Source organism: Ailuropoda melanoleuca, chromosome 13 (genome assembly GCF_002007445.2).
Source record: "Ailuropoda melanoleuca isolate Jingjing chromosome 13, ASM200744v2, whole genome shotgun sequence".
Lineage (NCBI taxonomy): Eukaryota > Metazoa > Chordata > Mammalia > Carnivora > Ursidae > Ailuropoda > Ailuropoda melanoleuca.
Window position 1 is genome coordinate 62,066,227 of NC_048230.1, and position 19,029 is coordinate 62,085,255.

At 47.9% G+C, this 19,029-nt stretch overlaps 1 protein-coding gene across 1 annotated transcript in view; it reads left to right on the plus strand.

Annotated features, from left to right (window-relative positions):
* Nucleotides 1–19,029, plus strand: part of PTPRT (protein tyrosine phosphatase receptor type T) — an 813,408-nt gene that overhangs the window by 114,352 nt on the left and 680,027 nt on the right. Inside the window, exon 6 of the mRNA XM_034641590.1 lies at nucleotides 5,562–5,736. Within this exon, the coding sequence (XP_034497481.1) occupies nucleotides 5,562–5,736 (175 nt within the window). The remainder of the gene's footprint in view (nucleotides 1–5,561; nucleotides 5,737–19,029) is intronic.

Below are 19,029 nucleotides of genomic sequence, written 5' to 3' on the forward strand. Positions count from 1 at the left end.
CTTCTGGGGAGCCTGGCTCTCTCCATGCCCCCTGGGAAATTTCTCCAATTTGCCCCAGACACAGAGGGGCTAGAAGAGGATTCCATTTTAGAATGACAGATGTAGGTCTGAAAGAAGAAAAGAAGTATGCCCGAAATTTCAGAGGAAGCATATACTTACGCGTGAAACATTTTACAGCCACCAAAAGAAAATTCCGAGCATGTGGAAATGGTGAGGTGGGGGGCCTGGCAGATTCTTCCCCAGGCTTCTGTATGCACCATCCATGTCATGCTTCTGTCTGGCCTTTCCCAGGACTTTGACTTCTCTTTGCTGTCCTGCTGCTCTTTCCCAGCACCCTAGCGCTTGAATCCCCGTGCACGTATGTGGCACCTGGCTTCTTGCTTAGGAGGATTTGCTCTTCCACCTCGTCTCTGGGCTGAGGTCCGTTTCGGGCTCCTGGCACCCTGCCCGCCCCACCCCTCCCTGTGCCCACTCAAACCTGCTCTGTTGCCTGTGAGCCTGGATTTCGTGAGTCTGTTCCTGCTTGATGAAACCTCCCCTTGTTTTCTTCTCTTGCATTTTCCTTCCTGCCTGTGTCTGGGACTGAGACCATGGTTGGAACCTGTGCTGCTTACACAGTCTCTCTGCTTAAATCCCTTCTCCACGTTGCCATGGCATTCTGGTAGCTGAGCCTGTCACTGTGCCGGGTCTTCTAGAATCCCTCCTGATCTCGGTTGGTTCGTGGGTCGCTGCTCATTTGCCTTGACCTTCAGTACCTACTCGCCCTTCTGCCTGGGCTCATCTCTCTCACTTAACCTTCATTTCTCCTTGCCGGTCGTCCATTGCAGTGCCATTTCATATCATGGCTCTGGGCTCTCCTGCCCGTTCCTGTCCTGCTGTTGCCTGCTCCCAATATGACAAGTGTGATTATCAAAAGGCCTATTTTCCAGAGATTTTATAAGACAACCTGCAATTTCCTATCCTTCGATGGGAGAAAGCTCGGTGGTTCAGGAACTAAAAAGAAAAATGTGAATGGTTCAGGGGGATGCATTACTCCTCTCTGATTCTGCTGGAATGTGACATCATTAAGAAGAAAAGAAAATAATACTGGAGGTCACATAAAAATAAATTTTTTAAAAGATTTTATTTATTTGACAGAGAGCGAGCACACACACAAGCAGGGGGAGTGGCAGGCAGAGGGAGAGGGAGAAGCAGACTCCCTAGCTGAGCAGGGAGCCTGACGCAGGATCCCATCCCAGGACCCTGGGATCATGACCTGAGCCCAAGGCAGACGCTTCACCAACTGAGCCACCCAGGTGCCCAATAAAATTTAAACTAAATGTGAAAAATGAATGTTTTGCACTTAATTGGCTTTTTGCTGTTTGTTAGTTTCTTATAATTGATGGAACAGATTAGACTTAGTGGCTGAAAACAACACAAATTTATTACCTTGCGGTGGTGGAGATCAGAGGTCAGAAAGGAGTCTTAGAGGAGTTAAGATCGTGGTGTTGGCCAGGCTGTATTCCTTCTGGAGGCTCTAGCGGAGAATTTGCTCCCTTACCTTTTCCAGCTTCTGGAAGCTGTTTGCTTTCTTTGGTTCTGGCTCCTTCCTCCATCTTCAAGCCATCAGTCACATCACTCTGACCTCTGCTTCTGTCACCCCATGCCCGGTCTCTGACTCTGACCCTCCTCCGTCTTTCTCATACGAGGCCCGTTGTGAGTACATTGGGCCCACCTGCATCATCCAGGATCATCTCCAAATCTCCAGATCCTCACCTTCTTCAAAGTCCCTTTCACCATGGACGGTAACATATTCCCAGGTTCCAGGGATTCGCCTATGGACATGGTGGGGGGTCGTTATCCCTACCCCACTTTTCATGTTTAATTTCGTGGTTCATTTGGAGAGCTCCACTCACACCAGGATATGCCGTCCTGGGCTAAGTGTTCTGTACACCTTGTCATTTATGCATCACAGGAACTTCCTAAAATGCACACCAGTATCACATCCGTTATAGGTGGAAGGAAACCAGAGGTGAGAGAAATGAAATCAGGGCCCGAGGCTGCACATTTGGGGTATTTGTGTTTTGTTTCATTGTCGTTTCCTGTCCCATCTTTCCCTAGCTCCCGCCCTGGCCTCTCTCAACTATCTAGCCTCCTGGGAGCTCAGCTGTGACCACGGGGGGACCAGCCACAGCCAGGAGAGAGGTTGTCTGGGCTTGGGAGCAGTGGCAGATGAGGTGGTTTTATGCCAGATTGGTTTATTTATGTATCAGCACATTATATTTTTTTCTGCCTAGATTTTTATATACTTCTTTATCCTTAACGTCCAATATTTTTGTGAAGTAAAACGCGTAGCTCAATTGTTATAGTTTTCAAAAATTCTGTCAAGTGGATGGTAGGCCATTTCGGTCTGAAGATTTAGGTCCTGTCTTCATCCCAGCAAGTGAGCTGATGTATCTCGGGATAGGATTTGTGTTCCGTTCCCTGAGTTCCCAACTTCAGGCGTCCCAATTACTTCTCTGGTACGTTGTCTGATCTCTGTTTCCTTCCTCAGTTTGCCTCCCTCCTGTCCTTTTATTGGTGCCTTCTTGGTGCTCTGGGTTATTTTCTCAAGCCTGTTCACCCCAGTCAGTGCTTTTCTGCAGTGTTGATTCTGCCGTTCACTTCTCGCGCCATTTTGAATCCTGAAAATGGTGCCCTTGTTTGGTTCCCGCAATTCTTTTGAGGTTTATTTTCTTTCTGAGTACTCTTCCTTATCCTCTCACCTCTTAGCCGATGGTCTGCAGTGTTCATGTGCTGGCATCGTGCTCAGTGTCTTCTTTCTTAACTCCCACATTTCTTGGCTGTTCAAAGCAGTGGAGGTCTGAGGAAAAGCCCTGTGTCTGGGGAGCTGTCTGTCTGCAACATACACGTTTTTGCTCATTTCCCCCTACACAGCGTTCCTTCCTCTACCCTGTCTTTGCTTTTTTTTTTTCTTGTTTGTCCTCAGCTAAGAAATTGGTGGCACATAGGTAGATTTTGGCCACACCCATTAACCACCCTTTTCCACATGTGGGAATAATTGTGCTAGAGGAGATGAGGGGCGGGAAGTAGTTACCCCACATGAGAGCAACACATGGTGTCTTTAGGCCAAACACTGATGCCCCTTGGCCTGCGTTCAGATTCCAGCTCTGCCACTTCCAAGCTGGGCAAGCAGTTCGCGTCTCTGAGCTTTAGTTTCCTTCTATACAGGACGTAAAGAGTGGGCCCCCCTTACAGACTTTTGTGAGAAAGTAATGAAGAAGGAATGTAAGACACTTAGCGCCTAGTAGTGCTTAGTCACTGTGAATTTAAGAAAGATCGAAATGTTTATGATGATATAAATAAATCAGGTTAGAAAATACCGCACCAGAGCCTCATCGCTCTCTTTCCAGGTGTGAAGGGCCTGCTCAACCATGAGGAGTTAGGAGGCAATGGGCTGCTTCTGAGGCTTTTCTGTGCCTTCAGCCAACTTTTTTTCCAATCAGGTCATATTCCTGGCATTTGCCAGAATTTCCTCTACTTTTTCAGTGCATATTTTGGGAGAGGTAATTATGTCTGGTCAGTTCTCAGAGTTTGGGAGAGTTGTACCATCTCTTGCAAAAATGTATCTGGGCATGAGGCAGGTGACGGGCAGTTTCAACCCCAGCGACTTCTCCCTTCAGTTCCCTTGCGTTGTTCTTGTCTGGTCCTGTGGCAGAGTTTTGGGAATACGAGGGGGTTATGGTTGCCCCTCGTGCTGCTGTGCTTTTAAGCCTGGCATTTCCTTTATTTACGTAATTCTTTTTAAGTATAAAAGCCATGTTTGAGGCAGAAAGTCGAGAGAACGCCAAAAAGTAAAAAGAAGAAAACCATCCCCTCCAATCTCCTTGTCTAGTCTGGAGCAAGTCACTCAGAGGCCTTGGTTTCTCCATGTTTCTTGGCTTTTTTTTTATTTTATTTTATTTATTTATTTGACAGAGATAGAGACAGCCAGCGAGAGAGGGAACACAAGCAGGGGGAGTGGGAGAGGAAGAAGCAGGCTCCCAGAAGAGGAGCCTGATGCGGGGCTCAATCCCAGAATGCCGGGATAATGCCCTGAGCCGAAGGCAGACACTTAACGACTGAGCTACCCAGGCGCCCCCCGTGTTTCTTGGCTTTTTGCTCCCTACCCTCTCCTGCTGTTCCCTCTCATTCGCTTGGGACCACTGAGCACAGTAGCTCTACCCCCTCTGGCGTCCCAGTCCTGACACATCACTGACGGGAGCGTGGGTGGATGGAATCAGGTCACATGTGTACTGGAGGTGCTTACTGCGGACAGGAAGTGATGAAGATTGCATCATGGAAGTTTCCAGGTGTGGGGAAGCTCCTAAATCCTAACGTTTCCCAGAGTTCACTAGAAAATTAAACCACGCAATTTTACTTTTGGAAAAGAAAGAAAGGCAGTGAGGATAGGGTCTCGGTGAAAAGATGCTTGACCTGAAGTCGGAAAAGCTGGATAAGGGTCTTTTGCTCTGCATATTTGCTGAGCCATGCTGACATTTGGATTCTGCTAAGATGAGCAGCAGTAATACCTCCAACAAGGCTGGGAGGATTAAAGAGGAGATTCAGGGTCTGGCTCATAGAAGGTTCTTAATAAATAGTCCCTCAGGCTGAATCCTTGGGCGTGCCTTACCAGTTGTCCTAACTCGCTGCTGCTGTAAGAAGGGGCTCGTTCACACTCAGAATATCACTCCTGAGTTTCCGCAGAGTGCAGATGGAAATGCTGGTGCATTCACCTTGATTTTAGAAATTTTTACCAAGTCGGGAAGTTGGGCACAGTGCTGGAGATGAAAAGGGGTTAAAGGATGCCCTCTGGGAGCTCTGAGTCTAGTCTACAGGGGGAAATGTGTAGGTAACCCCCCCAAAACAACAAAAACCCCCACAAAAACCCACTAGAGAGTGAATAGCTTCGAGAAGGTGGTGTGACAGGAGAGCTCACTGGAGATGACGATGTGCCAAGCATGAATTTTTAAGAGTGGGCTAGTGCCCCAGGCAGACAGGAGGTTCTAGGCTGAGGAAAGCAAATGCCAAGGAGGAGAGGTGCTGGAAAGCCCCCACCCGCACCACGCCTGGGAACAGATGGGTCCTTGTGGAATGGACTCAGGACCTGTTGGTGGGGTCTCAGGGCACCAGCCATGAGGCTGGGGACCAGACTGTATTGTCACTTCATGGGCTATATTTTCAGTAGTCTACCTGAGTCTGTCTTTGGGGGAGGCTTGTGGGTTCTGCTGAAGAGATAAGGAAGATGGGAGGAAGGCTCAGGGCCAAATGCCAGCCTCAAACTCAGGCCAAGCAAGGCGCCAAGGTGTTGGGAGGAGGCCTGTGCCTTCTCTTCTTACCCTCAGGCACTGCCCTCCTGAATCAGCTCGCGAGCAAAGCTTATACTTGTCAGAGCTCTTGCCAAATCCAGCCATGGATTCTCCTTCTTAGGGAAAGCCATGGCCCCAGGGACGTGGGGACAGGTGGAGCTTCTGAGCTGGGGGTCGCTTGGGGGCCAGAGGATGATGTGATTTCCTCTCTCCCTCCCTCCCTCTGTCCTGCAGCAATGGAACGGCAGGGACACGGCGCTCATGGTCACCCGCGTGGTCAACCACAGACGCTTCTCAGCCACGGTCAGCGTGGCCGACACCGCCCAGCGGAGTGTGAGCAAATACCGCTGTGTGATCCGTTCCGACGGCGGCTCCGGTGTGTCCAACTACGCTGAGCTGATTGTGAAAGGTGAGTGGTTCCTCCCACGGGGCTGATTGCACCGCAGCCTGGGCCCCATCCTCAGAGGGTGGGAGGAACTCGGGTGCCTCCTCTCATCTGCTGCTGTTCCTCCCAGTCAATGGAAAGACATACCTTTTCGGGTTCCCCGTTCCCACCCTGCAGAGAAAGAGGCAGAGTTACCGTAAAATCATGCGTGTTGCATTGTTATTGCAAGTTGAGATGTCTTATAGGGCCCACCTGTGCGAGCCTGTGGGGTATACAGCATGGAAGGCATCTCCAGATTTGGCTTTAGTTTGCATTTACAGTTAGAATGAACCAACGTCCTTGTGTTTCGGTGGTGGTCTGCTGCCATGTTGGGAGAGTACAATTGTTTCTGAGGTGTTTTTTTTTTTTTAATACTGAAAACGTGATTTAATGGTAATATTTTGGAAGGACTTCCAAAATAAATAATCCCCCTCCCCCACTGGCCTTGATTCAATTCTTTCCAATTTTCTTGTTCTTGTTCACCTTGAGGTATTGTCGACATGCTTTACATTAAAATATGCACATTGCTGTCTTTTCTGTTCCTTCCAAGGAGCTGGATATCCCATTTATTTTGGAAAGTCTATATAATTTTTGTTGTAATGCTTAATGGTTGTATACTGTTTCATCAAGTGAATCACCCCATTTCTTAAAATCTCCCTATTTGTAGTCATTTAGGTAATTCCAGGTGTTTTCGTTTTTGTTTTATCTTTCCTCTGTGCATCAATTAACAGCTCAATGGAGTTCTTCCAAAGAGAACATTTTTATTCTATTGAACCAGATTATTTCCTTGGATAGATTCCCTAGGGGTAGAGTTGGGAGGCCAAAGAATAAGAGCATCTTTATGGATTTTTCTTTGTGTTGCAATATTGCTTTTGCAAAAAATGGGTTTGACAGTTTACACTGGAAAATTGCAGCGTATGGATGTACTCATTTTCCAGCGTTATGTTCACCGATTAAAATTTTAATACAGCGTAATTTACTGAATGAAATAATGAAGCTATTCATCTTATGCTAGCCGTGGAATGATACCCAATGTGTATGAAGGTGAAAACATGGATCAATCCCCTCCCCCCGCCCCGGAAGTCTCCTGAGTTGATTTCCTTGGTCAAGGGATGTGTTGGTGTGAGGGCCTTGACCTCTAGTTGCTGGCCCCCGTGTAACCAGTAGGCCTGGCTGACCCTAGACTGGGAGCTGTGGTCTGAGATTCTCCCTCCTGGGCTGTCCTGACTCTAGGTAGATATTCACAGGGCTGACTGTTTGTCATCAATCAGGTCTTAGCTCTAATGTCGTCATGCCGTCTCCTCCAAGAGAATGTCCCCAGCCCCCACCCCAGCTGGGTGCTTTCTATCAGGTCACCTTGTCCCTTGTTCTACATAGCACGTATCACACTTCAAAATTACATTTTTCCTTTGTGTTCTTGGTAGTTTTCCATCTTGTCCTTTAGAACATGAGTGCTGTGAGAAGAGGGGCATTTTTTTGGTTTGGTTCATGGTTCACAAGCCCCGCCCCCCCAAGGCTTAGCCAAGTGTTTGGCAGTAGTCCCGAGCCCACCCAAATATGAAACTGCTGGCGCTCAGGCGTTTGGACCTGCGCAGTTGGTCATTTCATAAGGCTCAACCTTAAAATACTTGTTGAACGATGGATGAGTGAATGAATTATTGGCCTCAGCAGGAACTCATTTCATCTCCGTAATGCCATGAACACTTAAGCTGAAGATCAACAAATTAGGCAGTCATGAACAAAACAACCAACAGGGAAAATACAACCATCTTAAAATCGTTTACATTGCGAGCCATTAATGTATAAAAGAAACCATCATTTCAATCATATCAGGCTCCTATATTTGCTTTTTTGGTGCCGTAGAATTGATTTCGTGATGCAGTGGCCTTTTGCAGGCCTCTCAGGCACTCAGTGAATCTGTGATTTCCAGAGCTGTCCCCTCTGGAAGTTCATCGTACCTCTCCCGTGGTGGCCTCGCACACTGGAGTGGGAGCCCACCAGAGGATGGACCGTGTCCGCTCGTGCTCTCCATGGTCTCGCCCGTACTTTGCAGGTGCCCGGCACAAGGCTGGTAAGGATAGAATGGGATGAGTGACCGTGGCAGCTGCTGGAGCGCTCTGATCTTTCCACACAGACCCATGAAACCAGAGGGTGCTGGCTTTATTCCTCCTTTACATCCCTCTTTGAGGGGGCGGAGAAGGTGTGGGACGCCAAATCCGGAGGCCTTTGGGGCAGAGGAAGTGATTTCCATGGGGAAGAATCATTGCCTTTGTTTGGAGGGGTGGCCAGGGTTTATTGGGACAGTGGTTTATCCTCCGTGGGCTGGACATCCCGGGCTGGGGTCCAGGCTGGGGGGAGCAGTGCGCTGGCCACGTGCGGCACTAGGATTCCAGAGCCACCACTGTGCCCAATGCCTTCCCCTGCAGCCCTCGCCCTTCCATGCTGGGTGATGTACTGGATGGCCCCCTTCGGAGGTCTTCACAGTGTGTGCTCCCTGTGACCTGGTCCCCTTTAATTACACCTTGATGAAAACCTTTATGGGATAGCACTTTTTTTGGAGACGATTCTTCCCCCTTTTTAAATTTAGTTGATGGCAAGCTAGGAGATGGGCCCCTTGAATGTAGAAGTCCCTTCACATATGTGGTCTCGTGTCGACCTCTAATTGTCGTACTGCACCTTGGTTGTATGTTAATTCATTTTGCAGCGAGGAAAGCAACCGTGGCCAGGTTGAGAAACTGCCCTAAGGGGCAGAGCTGGGATCTGGCCTGGGCTGGCTCATGCTATTTCAGCCATAGCTGGAGGGCCTGAGGGTTGTGGTCCTGTTGGCATCTGGTATCATGATGTTATAGACAGTGTTGAAAGGGTCCAGACTGCATGCAAAGCTCATGACAATTCCTGGACCTGTCGCTAAGTTGCCCTTTTAATTCATGCTTCTCCCATTATTGCTCCCCACCTCTCTGGAATGGAGTATTTACTACCAGGTTCCCAGAGAAATGAATTTACTCCTTTTTATACACACACACACACACACACACACACACACACACACACACACCCATACATAGCTAGTGGTAACCAAGCCACATAAGAAAATGAAAGGCAGGGGACACCCAGAACAGCAGGAATCAGCGGAAACCTGATCAGAGGAGGCCTGTCACCTTGGATGTCTGGCCAGGAACCCATGTGAAGGCAGCAAACCAGAGCATTTGCGGGAAAGTGTCTTATGAAGAATGACTCACTGGCCTCTTAGAGCCCCTTGCCATGACTTCTCAGGATGGTGAGATACCTCAGTACTGAAATATTTGCACTAGTTAAAAACAAAACAAAACAAAACAAAAACCTAACAAGGAATAAACATAAATCTTCCTTCCTTAAGGGAATGGAGACATTTGAGAAAACAAAACAAAAATGTTCCCAAGGGCTAAGTCTTCTTCCAGGGCATGGTGCTGCTGCCCAAATTGAGTTTCTTGTTCCTGGTTTACACATTACACAGGTGGTGTGGGCTGGGGGGTAGGCAGCTGACCTGGTTATGTCACAGGAAGAAGAACACCCCTGGGCAGGTTTCTTCCCCAGATTTTCTTCGCTTCATTCCAATTCAGAGACAGGAAAGAACTCCAGAGCCCTGAAACGTGGGTTTAAATCCTGGTCCCATGCAATGCGTGCCCTCCTTAATATCCATCACCTGCCTATGCACTGGGTGTTATACACAAGTAATGAATCATGGAACTTTACATAAAAAACTAGGGATGTACTGTATGGTGAATAACATAATAAAAAAATATTATTAAAATAGGGGCGCCTGGGTGGCACAGCGGTTGGGCGTCTGCCTTCGGCTCAGGGCGTGATCCCAGCATTATGGGATCGAGCCCCACATCAGGTTCTTCCGCTGTGGGCCTGCTTATTCCTCTCCCACTCCCCCTGCTTGTGTTCCCTCTCTCGCTGGCTGTCTCTATCTCTGTCAAATAAATATAAAATTTAAAAATATATATTATTAAAAGAAAAAAGAAAAAAAAATAAATCCTGGTCCCATCTTGTCCCAGCTCTGTGACCTTGAACATCACCCTCTTCCAGCACCAGCCTGCTCTTCTGGGAATGGGAATATAGGATTACCAACCTCAGGGGGTGTGTGTCCAGAGAATTCAAGCAGACTATGTGTGTAGAAGTTCTTAGAACAGAGCTTGGCCCATTACCCTACAAGCGTTTGTTAAAAAAAAAAAATAACTTGCCGAGGTTGGTGGGATTTCCCAGGTAAGGAGGTAAGAGATGGTGAAGGGCTGGGTGGGTGGGCCTCCTCTGCAGAGGGACACTGGTGGTCTCTCCCCATACAGTCATGTGCCAAGGATAGGGGCAGGGAGGGAGGAAATATAAAAGTGGGTGCCAACATGTGGGCTTGGGAAGTTTGGGTCATGGGGTCCATATTAGGTCAGACTCCCTGGGTACCCTACTGTATCCACCACTGGTGAGCCAGGAATCTGGGAACCAAGGAGACGTTAGCTAGTCCTTCTTGGGCTCAGCCATCTGACGACATGGCATCATTCATTCACAACTTAGGCCATACTGGGGTTGGGAGGCCACAGGGCCCCTCAGTGCCCAAGGCTGCCAGGAGCTGGATGGGGGCCCCTCTGGTGGTATCCATAGTAGGTGCCTGTGCTATGCCAAGCAAGGACTCTCTCAAAATTGTGTGTTTATGGCTGGCTGGCTCGTGGTTCATGTGCTATCCTGGGATTGAGAGCATTAGTGCTTTAGAAGATGCCATGTAATTTGAGTGTAGGTAATATCAAATTCTCGGGGCGACACAGATCAAAATGAAAGCAAATTGGAATTACTTAATTCTGAAGAGCTGTTTATTGAGTTGCGATAATGTACCTGGGAATACGTGAGATTACTCTGTAATTGAGATTTCGCTCAGTTGACAGTCCAGCCCCCCAACCTGTCTGTTCCGGACCAGTGCTCACAAATGCACTCACTCCCCGTTTCTGGGTTTCCTCCTGTCTTTGATTTCAAGATGTTTTTGCTTATCCCAAGCTTTATTCTGTAGGAGTCAGGGGGCTCCAAGGACATGGGTGTCTTCAACCCAAGTTATGCACATGTGGTCCTGATGAAAATTTGCTAACATAGAAATGTGTTGTTGATAGTGATTTTTAAATCCGTCTTCCAATTCCATATAACAACCTGCTGTGGGCTCAAAACCCTCTTATCAATATGTGGATTAGTGCCCGGAAGAAATCTAATACTGGCCGTGTAAGTCAGGTGTTCTGAACTAAATACTGATGTGACTTCCTACCGGGGCAGCTTGGTAGGGTCAAGAGTAGGGATTTGGGATGTGAACACACCTGAGTTTCAATCTTAGTCCTGGCCCCAGCTGTCTGGGTTACTTCAGATAAATCATGTGTTGCCTCTGGGCCTCAGACTCCTCATCTGTTCAGTGGGTGAGTGTATCTCATTGGATCCATTATGAGAGGGAGACAGTACATGTATAAATCCTAGTACAAAGTACATACCCACACAGTTCTATCTGTAAGTATCAGTAATCGTATTTTATTATAATTTTAAGGAGTATGCTTAAGTACAATGGCTGTTTTTCCTTGTCCTGCGTAAAATAACTTGTATGATAAAAATTTAACTATCTTAAGGTCTGTCTCTGAAATAGGATTGAGGTCACCAAATGCAGCCTATTGTTCAAAGTCAGTGGCAGAAATGCTTTATTGTGTTGCACTGTATTTTTTTTTTAACCTTGTGTTCCAATATTTAAGGCCTCCTGAAATCGGACCAGATTGGGCCACGTCGAGCCTGCAGTGGCAGCCGTGGATGAGTGTGGCTGCTCTGTTCTGGGACACATGCTGCACAACTGACCATGGCCACTCCCTTGGCCCATTTTGCTGACGTCACTAGTTTGGTTTCTGTAGGCATTTGAGTTTACAGCTTCTGGTTTAGAGATGGCATGGCTGGAGTAGCAGACTTGTTCCTGTATTCATTTGATAGTTTATTGAGCCCCAGCTATGAATCAGAGAGTGTGATAAGCCCATGGTTTAGTGGGAAGAATCATGCAAACCTCTGATGCATGGTCATTTAGTTTGTGTTGGGTACATACCGTGCTATCTTACTGGTCCTATTGATAACAGTATTCTAGAGGGGCTGTTCGTGTGTCCCTTTTACAGATGAGGGCACAGAGGCTCAGAGAAGTTAAGTAACTTTACCAGCATCACACAGCTTATATGTGGTGGAGCCAGGATTTAAAGCCCAGCCTGCTGGTGCCTCACACTGTGCTCTTTCTTCTATACGTTTCTTAGGAAATTCAATATAGTAGCCCTGTAGTCGGTGTGAGCTGAGGAACTAGAGGGTGGAACAATTGATGCCATTTGAGAAAGTCCTAGAAAGTTTTTCTAAGTGCTCCCATCTGTGAGGACTCAGCCTGGCAGGCTCTTGAGCAGGGGCGCCCCGGGGCAGTTCTCGGACATGAATGGGTGACGTGTTTGGGGTTGCAGATGTAGGTCGGGGGACCTATTGGAAATCTTTGTACTGGAGCAGAGTTGGAGCTTTATTCTGTAGGAGTCAGGGGGCTCTGATGGAGACCCCCTGCCCCATCCATGGTCCATAGACAGTAGCACACACACTCTTGAGGCTGGACCTCTGCACCCATTTGTTCTTCTCTTCCCTGGTCCTGTCTGTGACCAGTGGAAAGCCGTTGTCAGGCAGGTGGTGGTGGTAAAAGGCACAGCCTGTGTTTGGGAGACAAGTGAAGATCAGAGGCAAACAGGACCCCTAGAAGCAGACTTGGCAGGAATTTGAGTGTAAGAGGTTTGTTTGGGATATTGGGAAGTGAGGTCAGGAGAAGGGGCAGTCACAAAAGGTATTTTCGAGCAAGTGACCATTGTGGACATCTGGAGCTCATTCCTACTGGGGAAGCCTAGGATTCAGTGTAGATTCCTCAGGTGTGAGAGAGCTGGGGTATTTGTACCCTAGACCCCACCAGTCAGTGGGCCAGGGCTACTCCTGGGGTGTTAATGTCCTGGTACTTCAGGCTTGTTGCATAGGACAGAGGGGACCTCCTGGGGCTTTGGAGAAAGCCCACCGCCATTGAGATTCAGATAAAAGAGTTGGAAGTTGGCCCCTACACACTGGAAAAATAAGGCCTGAGAGAGGGAGGTGGGGGATCCAACAGCTTGTGCTACACAGGCTCTGCGGCATTTGCAAGCTTCCGATGGGACCAAGGGTGTTGGCCTGTCCGTGCCTCATCTGTGACAGTGGCTGGGAAGGGCAGCTGCATGCTAGGAGAAGATGCAAAGCCGGGCCCCACTCTGAGAGTTTCGCTCGGGCAGCCACAGGAGCTCTTCAAAGGCTGCTGTCACAACCAGACTCAGAGCCTCCGTCCCTGTTCTCTGCCAGCCCTCAGGGGCCAGGAGGAGCCAGGGGACTGTATTGCTCAGCAGTCAGAGACTGGGCTTGGGGTCGAAGAGCCTGGGCTGGAATCTGGCCTCTGCCCTGTAAACTCCCTCCCTCGGTGTGCCTGGAACCCTGCCAGTCTGCACCACCTCTGCGGTCAACATGCTAGACCAGGGGTCGGCAAGCCTGTCCTGTACAGGGCACGGTAATCAATATTTTCAGCTTCATGGACCATACAGGCTCTGTTGCAACTATTAAATCTGTTGTAGCAAAAGCCATAGAAAATATGTAAATAATGGTGTGGCTGTGTGCCAGTAAAACTTACAGAAGCAGGTGGGGGTCTGGATTTGGCTCCCAGGCGAGTTTGCCATGTGCTGCGCAGAACCAGCCCTTCCCTCCTTTCGGTTGGATGACTGTACCAGCTCTTTCCCTCTCCCACTCCTGCACCGCTGAGGTCCAGTGTTTATGCGGAAGCCTGAGTGATAGTTTGAAAACAATAAGTCATGGCATTTCGTTGCTCAAAACCCTGCAGTAGACCTATCTCTTGCTCAGAATAAAATCTAAACTTCTTAACATGGTTTCTAGATCTGACTCCTCTTTTTGATTCCCGACCCCCTGCCTCCCGTATTCGTTCCTTCATCCTAATCTTTAGCCACGCCTGTCCATTTCCTCTTCCTTGAACCACACCATGATGGTTCTGACCTCAGGACCTTTGCACTTGCTGTTCTCTCTTGGCCTAAAATGCTTTTCTTCCAAATAATTACATGGCTCATTTGTTCTATTCATTCTGGTCTCTACTCAGACATGGGCTTCTCAGAGAGCCTCCGCTGAGTACCTTATCTAAAATAGCACCCATCCGACCACCTGTAACACTGTGCCATTGTTCCAGTCTGTGGTTTTCTTCCCAGCCCTTATCACTGTCTGCCATTGTCATTTACATCTCTGTGCCGCTTAATCTCCTGAAAGCAGAAGCTCTGTAGGTCTTGCTTCCTGCTGGATCCAGGATACCTGGCATAGAGAAGGGGCTCGAACATTTGCTATATCCAGCAACATTCTCAGTGCTTCCTTCACAGGCATACAGTAGCATTGCAGACTCTTCCTCACACCTTCCTTTTCCAAGGTTCTCGTTACTGTTGGAACCTGAGGTTTCCCTCCTGTCTCTGGGCAGGTTCCATCCTCTTGATGGATGCCACTTTTTATGCCACTTTTTATCTTTTCCTTTTAGTCTTGCTTTCCTTTGCTTTACTGTTTTCTTCCTGGCTGTGGAAGCCATAAGATTTACCGTTTCCTGCATTACTCGTGTGGCCTTTGTTTGTCCTGCTTTGTTGCAGTTTTGGGGTCTCAGTTGATCTGCCATGGACATGCTACTTATCTAGTCTATCATGGGGCCATTCTCATGGTCATTTAAGAAGCCCCTGGGCCGCCTTCAGTGCCGGTCCAGGGAAGGCTTGTCTCAGGCTGAACCCTCCCCATTCCCTACCAAGTCCTACCCACTTGAGTGTACCTGCTTCAGTCCACATCTCCAAGACTTGGCCCACCTCCTCCCTCTACTCCCATGTCTGACCTTGACTTTCCAGAAAGATGCTATGCAAAGAAATGTGAGCATTTCCATCTTCTTTGCAGCCTTCATGTTCAGTAGGAAAATATCCTGATGTTTGGGTTCTTAGTTTGGTCTTTCTTCAGTCTTAACTTTTATTCATTTATTTTTATTATTATTGCCATCGCTGCTATTGGCAAGAACACCTAGATTGCAAATCAGAGGTCTTGGGTTCAAATCTTGTGTGAGCTACATGAATTAGGAGTGTCACCTCATGATTCCCTAATTATAAAAAGGAACAATAGTGCCAAGCCCCCTCGATTTGAGGGACGGGTCACAGATATGGTCATCCTGTGTGAACACAGTGCTGCTTATATGTTTATGCTTGTCTTCATCAAGTCCCATCAGCCCCGCGTTTGCCAGCTGCCCAGTCTTAGCCCCAACTCTCTCCTTCTTGCATAACGTCACTGCTCGGTTTTCATGGGAAGAGGAAAATGACAGATGGAAAGAAAGTGGGAAACTTAACTTGAGCATATGTGTGTGGGGGGAGGCGAACCGGGAGAGATCTATGTATATTGTATTCTATATGGGCACAAAGACCAGCTTATTTTTGAAAAAGCGTAAATGTGGATAAATAAAACCTGACAAGTATTGGTTTCCTTGAATTATTTTGACTACTTTATCAGCTGCATGCTGATGTGTTGCGCTAACACTTTTAACGCATTTGGAAATTAAATCAAATGGCAATTGCATTAAATCCTCATTCACTTGGAACATTACCCTCCTGTGTTCAAATGGAAGAATTATCTGGGGTATGGAATGAGCTGCAAGGTCTGTAGTTAGCTTGCGTTTGTAGACCATATACTGCATGCCACACACGGCCCTGGGTATTTCACGGGAGGTTCCGTTCAGTCCTCACCTGCTTCCATGTTTCAGATGAGGTTGCTGAAGGCTGATTCCCCGGCCGACTTAGAGTCTCACTGCCTCAACTCTCTCCTCTTCCTGTGGACAGATGTAATGGAGACTCTTTTCTGGCTCTCCTAATGCTAATTTTCCATAATGTTCTATTCTGTGGCAGATATTCATGGAATACTGCTTCTGGGAACCTAAGTTTTAGGCCCAGTTCAACTCAATTAAACTGTGGACCCCAGATTTGGAAGGGATGGTACAGGTCATTTTCTCTGTCCCTGCCCTGGAGCTGAATTCCTCTCTGAAATGTTACATATGGCCTCCGTCTAGATCTTTCATCACCGGGGGTTCTTCTGTCCCCCAGGGGATGTTTGGCAATGTCCAGAGACATTTTTAATTGTCATACCTTGGAGGGAGTGTGTGGAGGCCAGAGAGACTGTGAAACGTCCTACAAAGCACAGAACAGCCTCCATAGGCAACAGTTAGCCAGCGCCAAGGGCCAGTTGTGAAATCCTGCCCCTCCCCCCTCCCACGGGATGGTCCCTTTATCCCTGATGCCCTGCACTTCATCTGCAATCCTGTGGGCTTTTGGCGGTTGTGGTGGGGTGCGGGGTGTGGTGAGATGTGGGAGAAAGAAGGTAGAGCTAGTTATGTGGCTATGAAGGAGTGATTCGGCTGGTCTGAGCCACACTTTCTCAAATTGACATTGACTTCTGATCTACTGTGACTTGTGCTCCTGGGGCCTCCCCTCTCCCATCTCCCCCACTAAATACCCATGGAGATGCCATAAAAGGAAAATGCAGACTAACTACCCAGCACTGGGAATGTGAGCATCTCTGGCTGTCAGGTTAGTGAAGCTGCTATGTGTGCGCCGAACACATGAGCCTCCCCTTCCGCTGAGTGGAGCTGTGATTCAGAGCTGCTGCATGACCAAGGACTACATTTCCCAGCCTGCCTTGTTCTCAGTGGGACCATGTGATTTCACTCCAGCCAAAGGAAAGTGCGCAGAAGTGCGTTCAGAGCCAGAGTGTCTAAAAAGCAGGCAGTCATTCTCCACATTCTTTCTTCCCTCTTTAGTTGGCTGTGTGCAGATGACTGCAAGCCCTTAGAAGGCAGAGGAGTCGAAATATTGAACAGTTCTGGGTCCCTGAATCACCTTTTGGAGAAAAATTGCCTGCCAAGTGGTCCTGTTATTAAAATAATAATGAATTATTGTGCGAAGCTACTATGCCTTGGGTTTCTTTGTTATAGCAGCTAGCAGATTGGGTCAAGAGAAGTCATTAGCAGCCTCTCCAGGCCTATCTTCTTGAACCAAAGCTTTCTATCCTACTTCTGAAGAGATGAGAAGATATTTTTCTTCTCTCTCGCTGATACTGGGCCCAAGAGTCTACCTGATGGCTGGACAATTATCCTTCTGTTCGGGTGTTGCTTTTTTTTAAAGGTTAAAAAAAAATATTTTTCCAACCATTATTTATTGATGTTGAGTCTACAAATTCCAGAACGACATATGAGGACAGAAATTGTGTGTTTATGTTAAGGAAAGTGGTGGGCATGGCCTTGGCTGTGGCATGTGAACCTCAGGAACAGTGGGAGCTCAGGCAGGGTCTGGCTAGATAGGACAGCTTGGAAGCCCTATCCAGAAGGGTGGGTCTGAAATTAGAAAGGAGTCCAAGGACCGGCGATAGCCCTGTCAGGTGTATCCCAGGATAAGACCCCAGCCCCATGTGAGGGAACATGGGAACAGAATGGTGGGGTAGGGAGCGGGCTGGGGCTCTGGTCCCATGAGGTCCTGGGACAATGGGCAGGCTGTCCAGGTAAACAGTCTGAGTCAGCCCAGTGTAGCCAGGGGAGCTGTCCTTGTGCCTGGTCTCCCCCAGCACACCCCCTCTCCCACCAAGTGAGTCTGTCTACCACTGGAGCCCAGTGATTCCCACTGAGAGTGGGCAGGATGGAGAGAGGAGGAAGAGCTCAGCACTTGGCACTTCAGAGCAAGCACCACCGATCATTTAGAAGTGATCATCGTGGCAGCGTGTTTAAACATTAAATAAAAACCAAGCTGGAGCAGTTAGTGAGATGCAGATGCCAAAAAGCAGTATTTTAGCCGTTGGAGAGGAGGAGCAGCGGTTTCCCAGTGTGATCGGTGGGGTTCGTTGTGCCCACACTGCATGGTTGTTAAACCCCACGCTCCTGTCCCCTGCCCGGCATGTGCTGCCTTTTGGATCCAGGGACTTCCAAACCAGTGTTCCGTGAGGTTTAGCTTGGAAGTAAGGTAGCTTCCATTTTATTTTTTTTTTTTTAATTTACTTTTTTTGTTTTAATGTTTTTTTATTATATTATGTTAGTCACCATACAGTACATCCCTGGTTTCTGATGTAAAGTTCGATGATTCATTAGTTGCGTATAACACCCAGTGCACCATGCAATACGTGCCCTCCTTACTACCGTTTTAATGCTAATTAGCTTCAGATGACCATTTCTCTGGGCCTCTGCTTTCCTGTTTGTCATAAGCGAGGGCCGTATTATATAGGGTTTCAAACTTCGTCCCCCCTGAAGCAATCGAATGCTTTCCATAACTAGTGTGGAAAACCAATGACGCAGCTCTGTGGAATCATGGGGCTCTTAGAATGATATAAAATGTCTGTTTTGCGCCACCTGGGCCGGTGGATTTCTTTGCATATTTAAAGGTGTGTGTTTGTTTTTGTGTTTGTCTTTGAATGCATATGATCCTCCTCTTTCTTCATGCTTTTCTGGACCCTGGTAGCTGTGGGGCTAGGGTTCGGCCTTTTCTCTTTTAAATGAAATTTGCTTGCACCGGCTTTTTATTGTTAGTTGAGTAGCAGGTGTCTTGCTTTCTATGTGTATCTAGAGGCAGATGTGACTCACAGCCCTACAGTAAATGGAACCGCTCCTTTCTGATGGAGCTCGGCCTGGTGGTATGGAGCAGACACTTACTGGCAGAGCAGCTCATCATCTGTTCTAGAAAGGGAAGGTCTCCTGTTTGAGTTAAATGCTGGCAAAATGTGCCCTATGGCTTGCTCTTCCCATCTCTCACACATACGAGAGGGGGACCTCTGGGGCCCCATGGGACAGGACTGGGATCCTGCTGCCTCTTACAGGCTGCTGAAAGTTCCTTCCTAAGGGGAGGCCAGGAGGCTGTATTTCAGAAGCTGGCAGGGCTGGGTTTGACTCCTGGCTCTGCCCACTTTTTGCTATTGAATGAAACTGTTCCAAGGGACTGAGCCTCAATTTTCCCATCTATGATAGGGAAAGAATGTTGTTACTTTGTATTTTCTGAGGCTCAGTGAAATAAAGCATAGAAGTCCAGAGTGTGGGACCTACTTCATGCCAGCTGGGGGAGTTTAAAGACTCAAGTGACAAAATTATTTGTTCTTTGTATCATTTATTTTTTTCTCCTGGGTAGGTGGGAAGGTTACATTTCCCAGACTCCT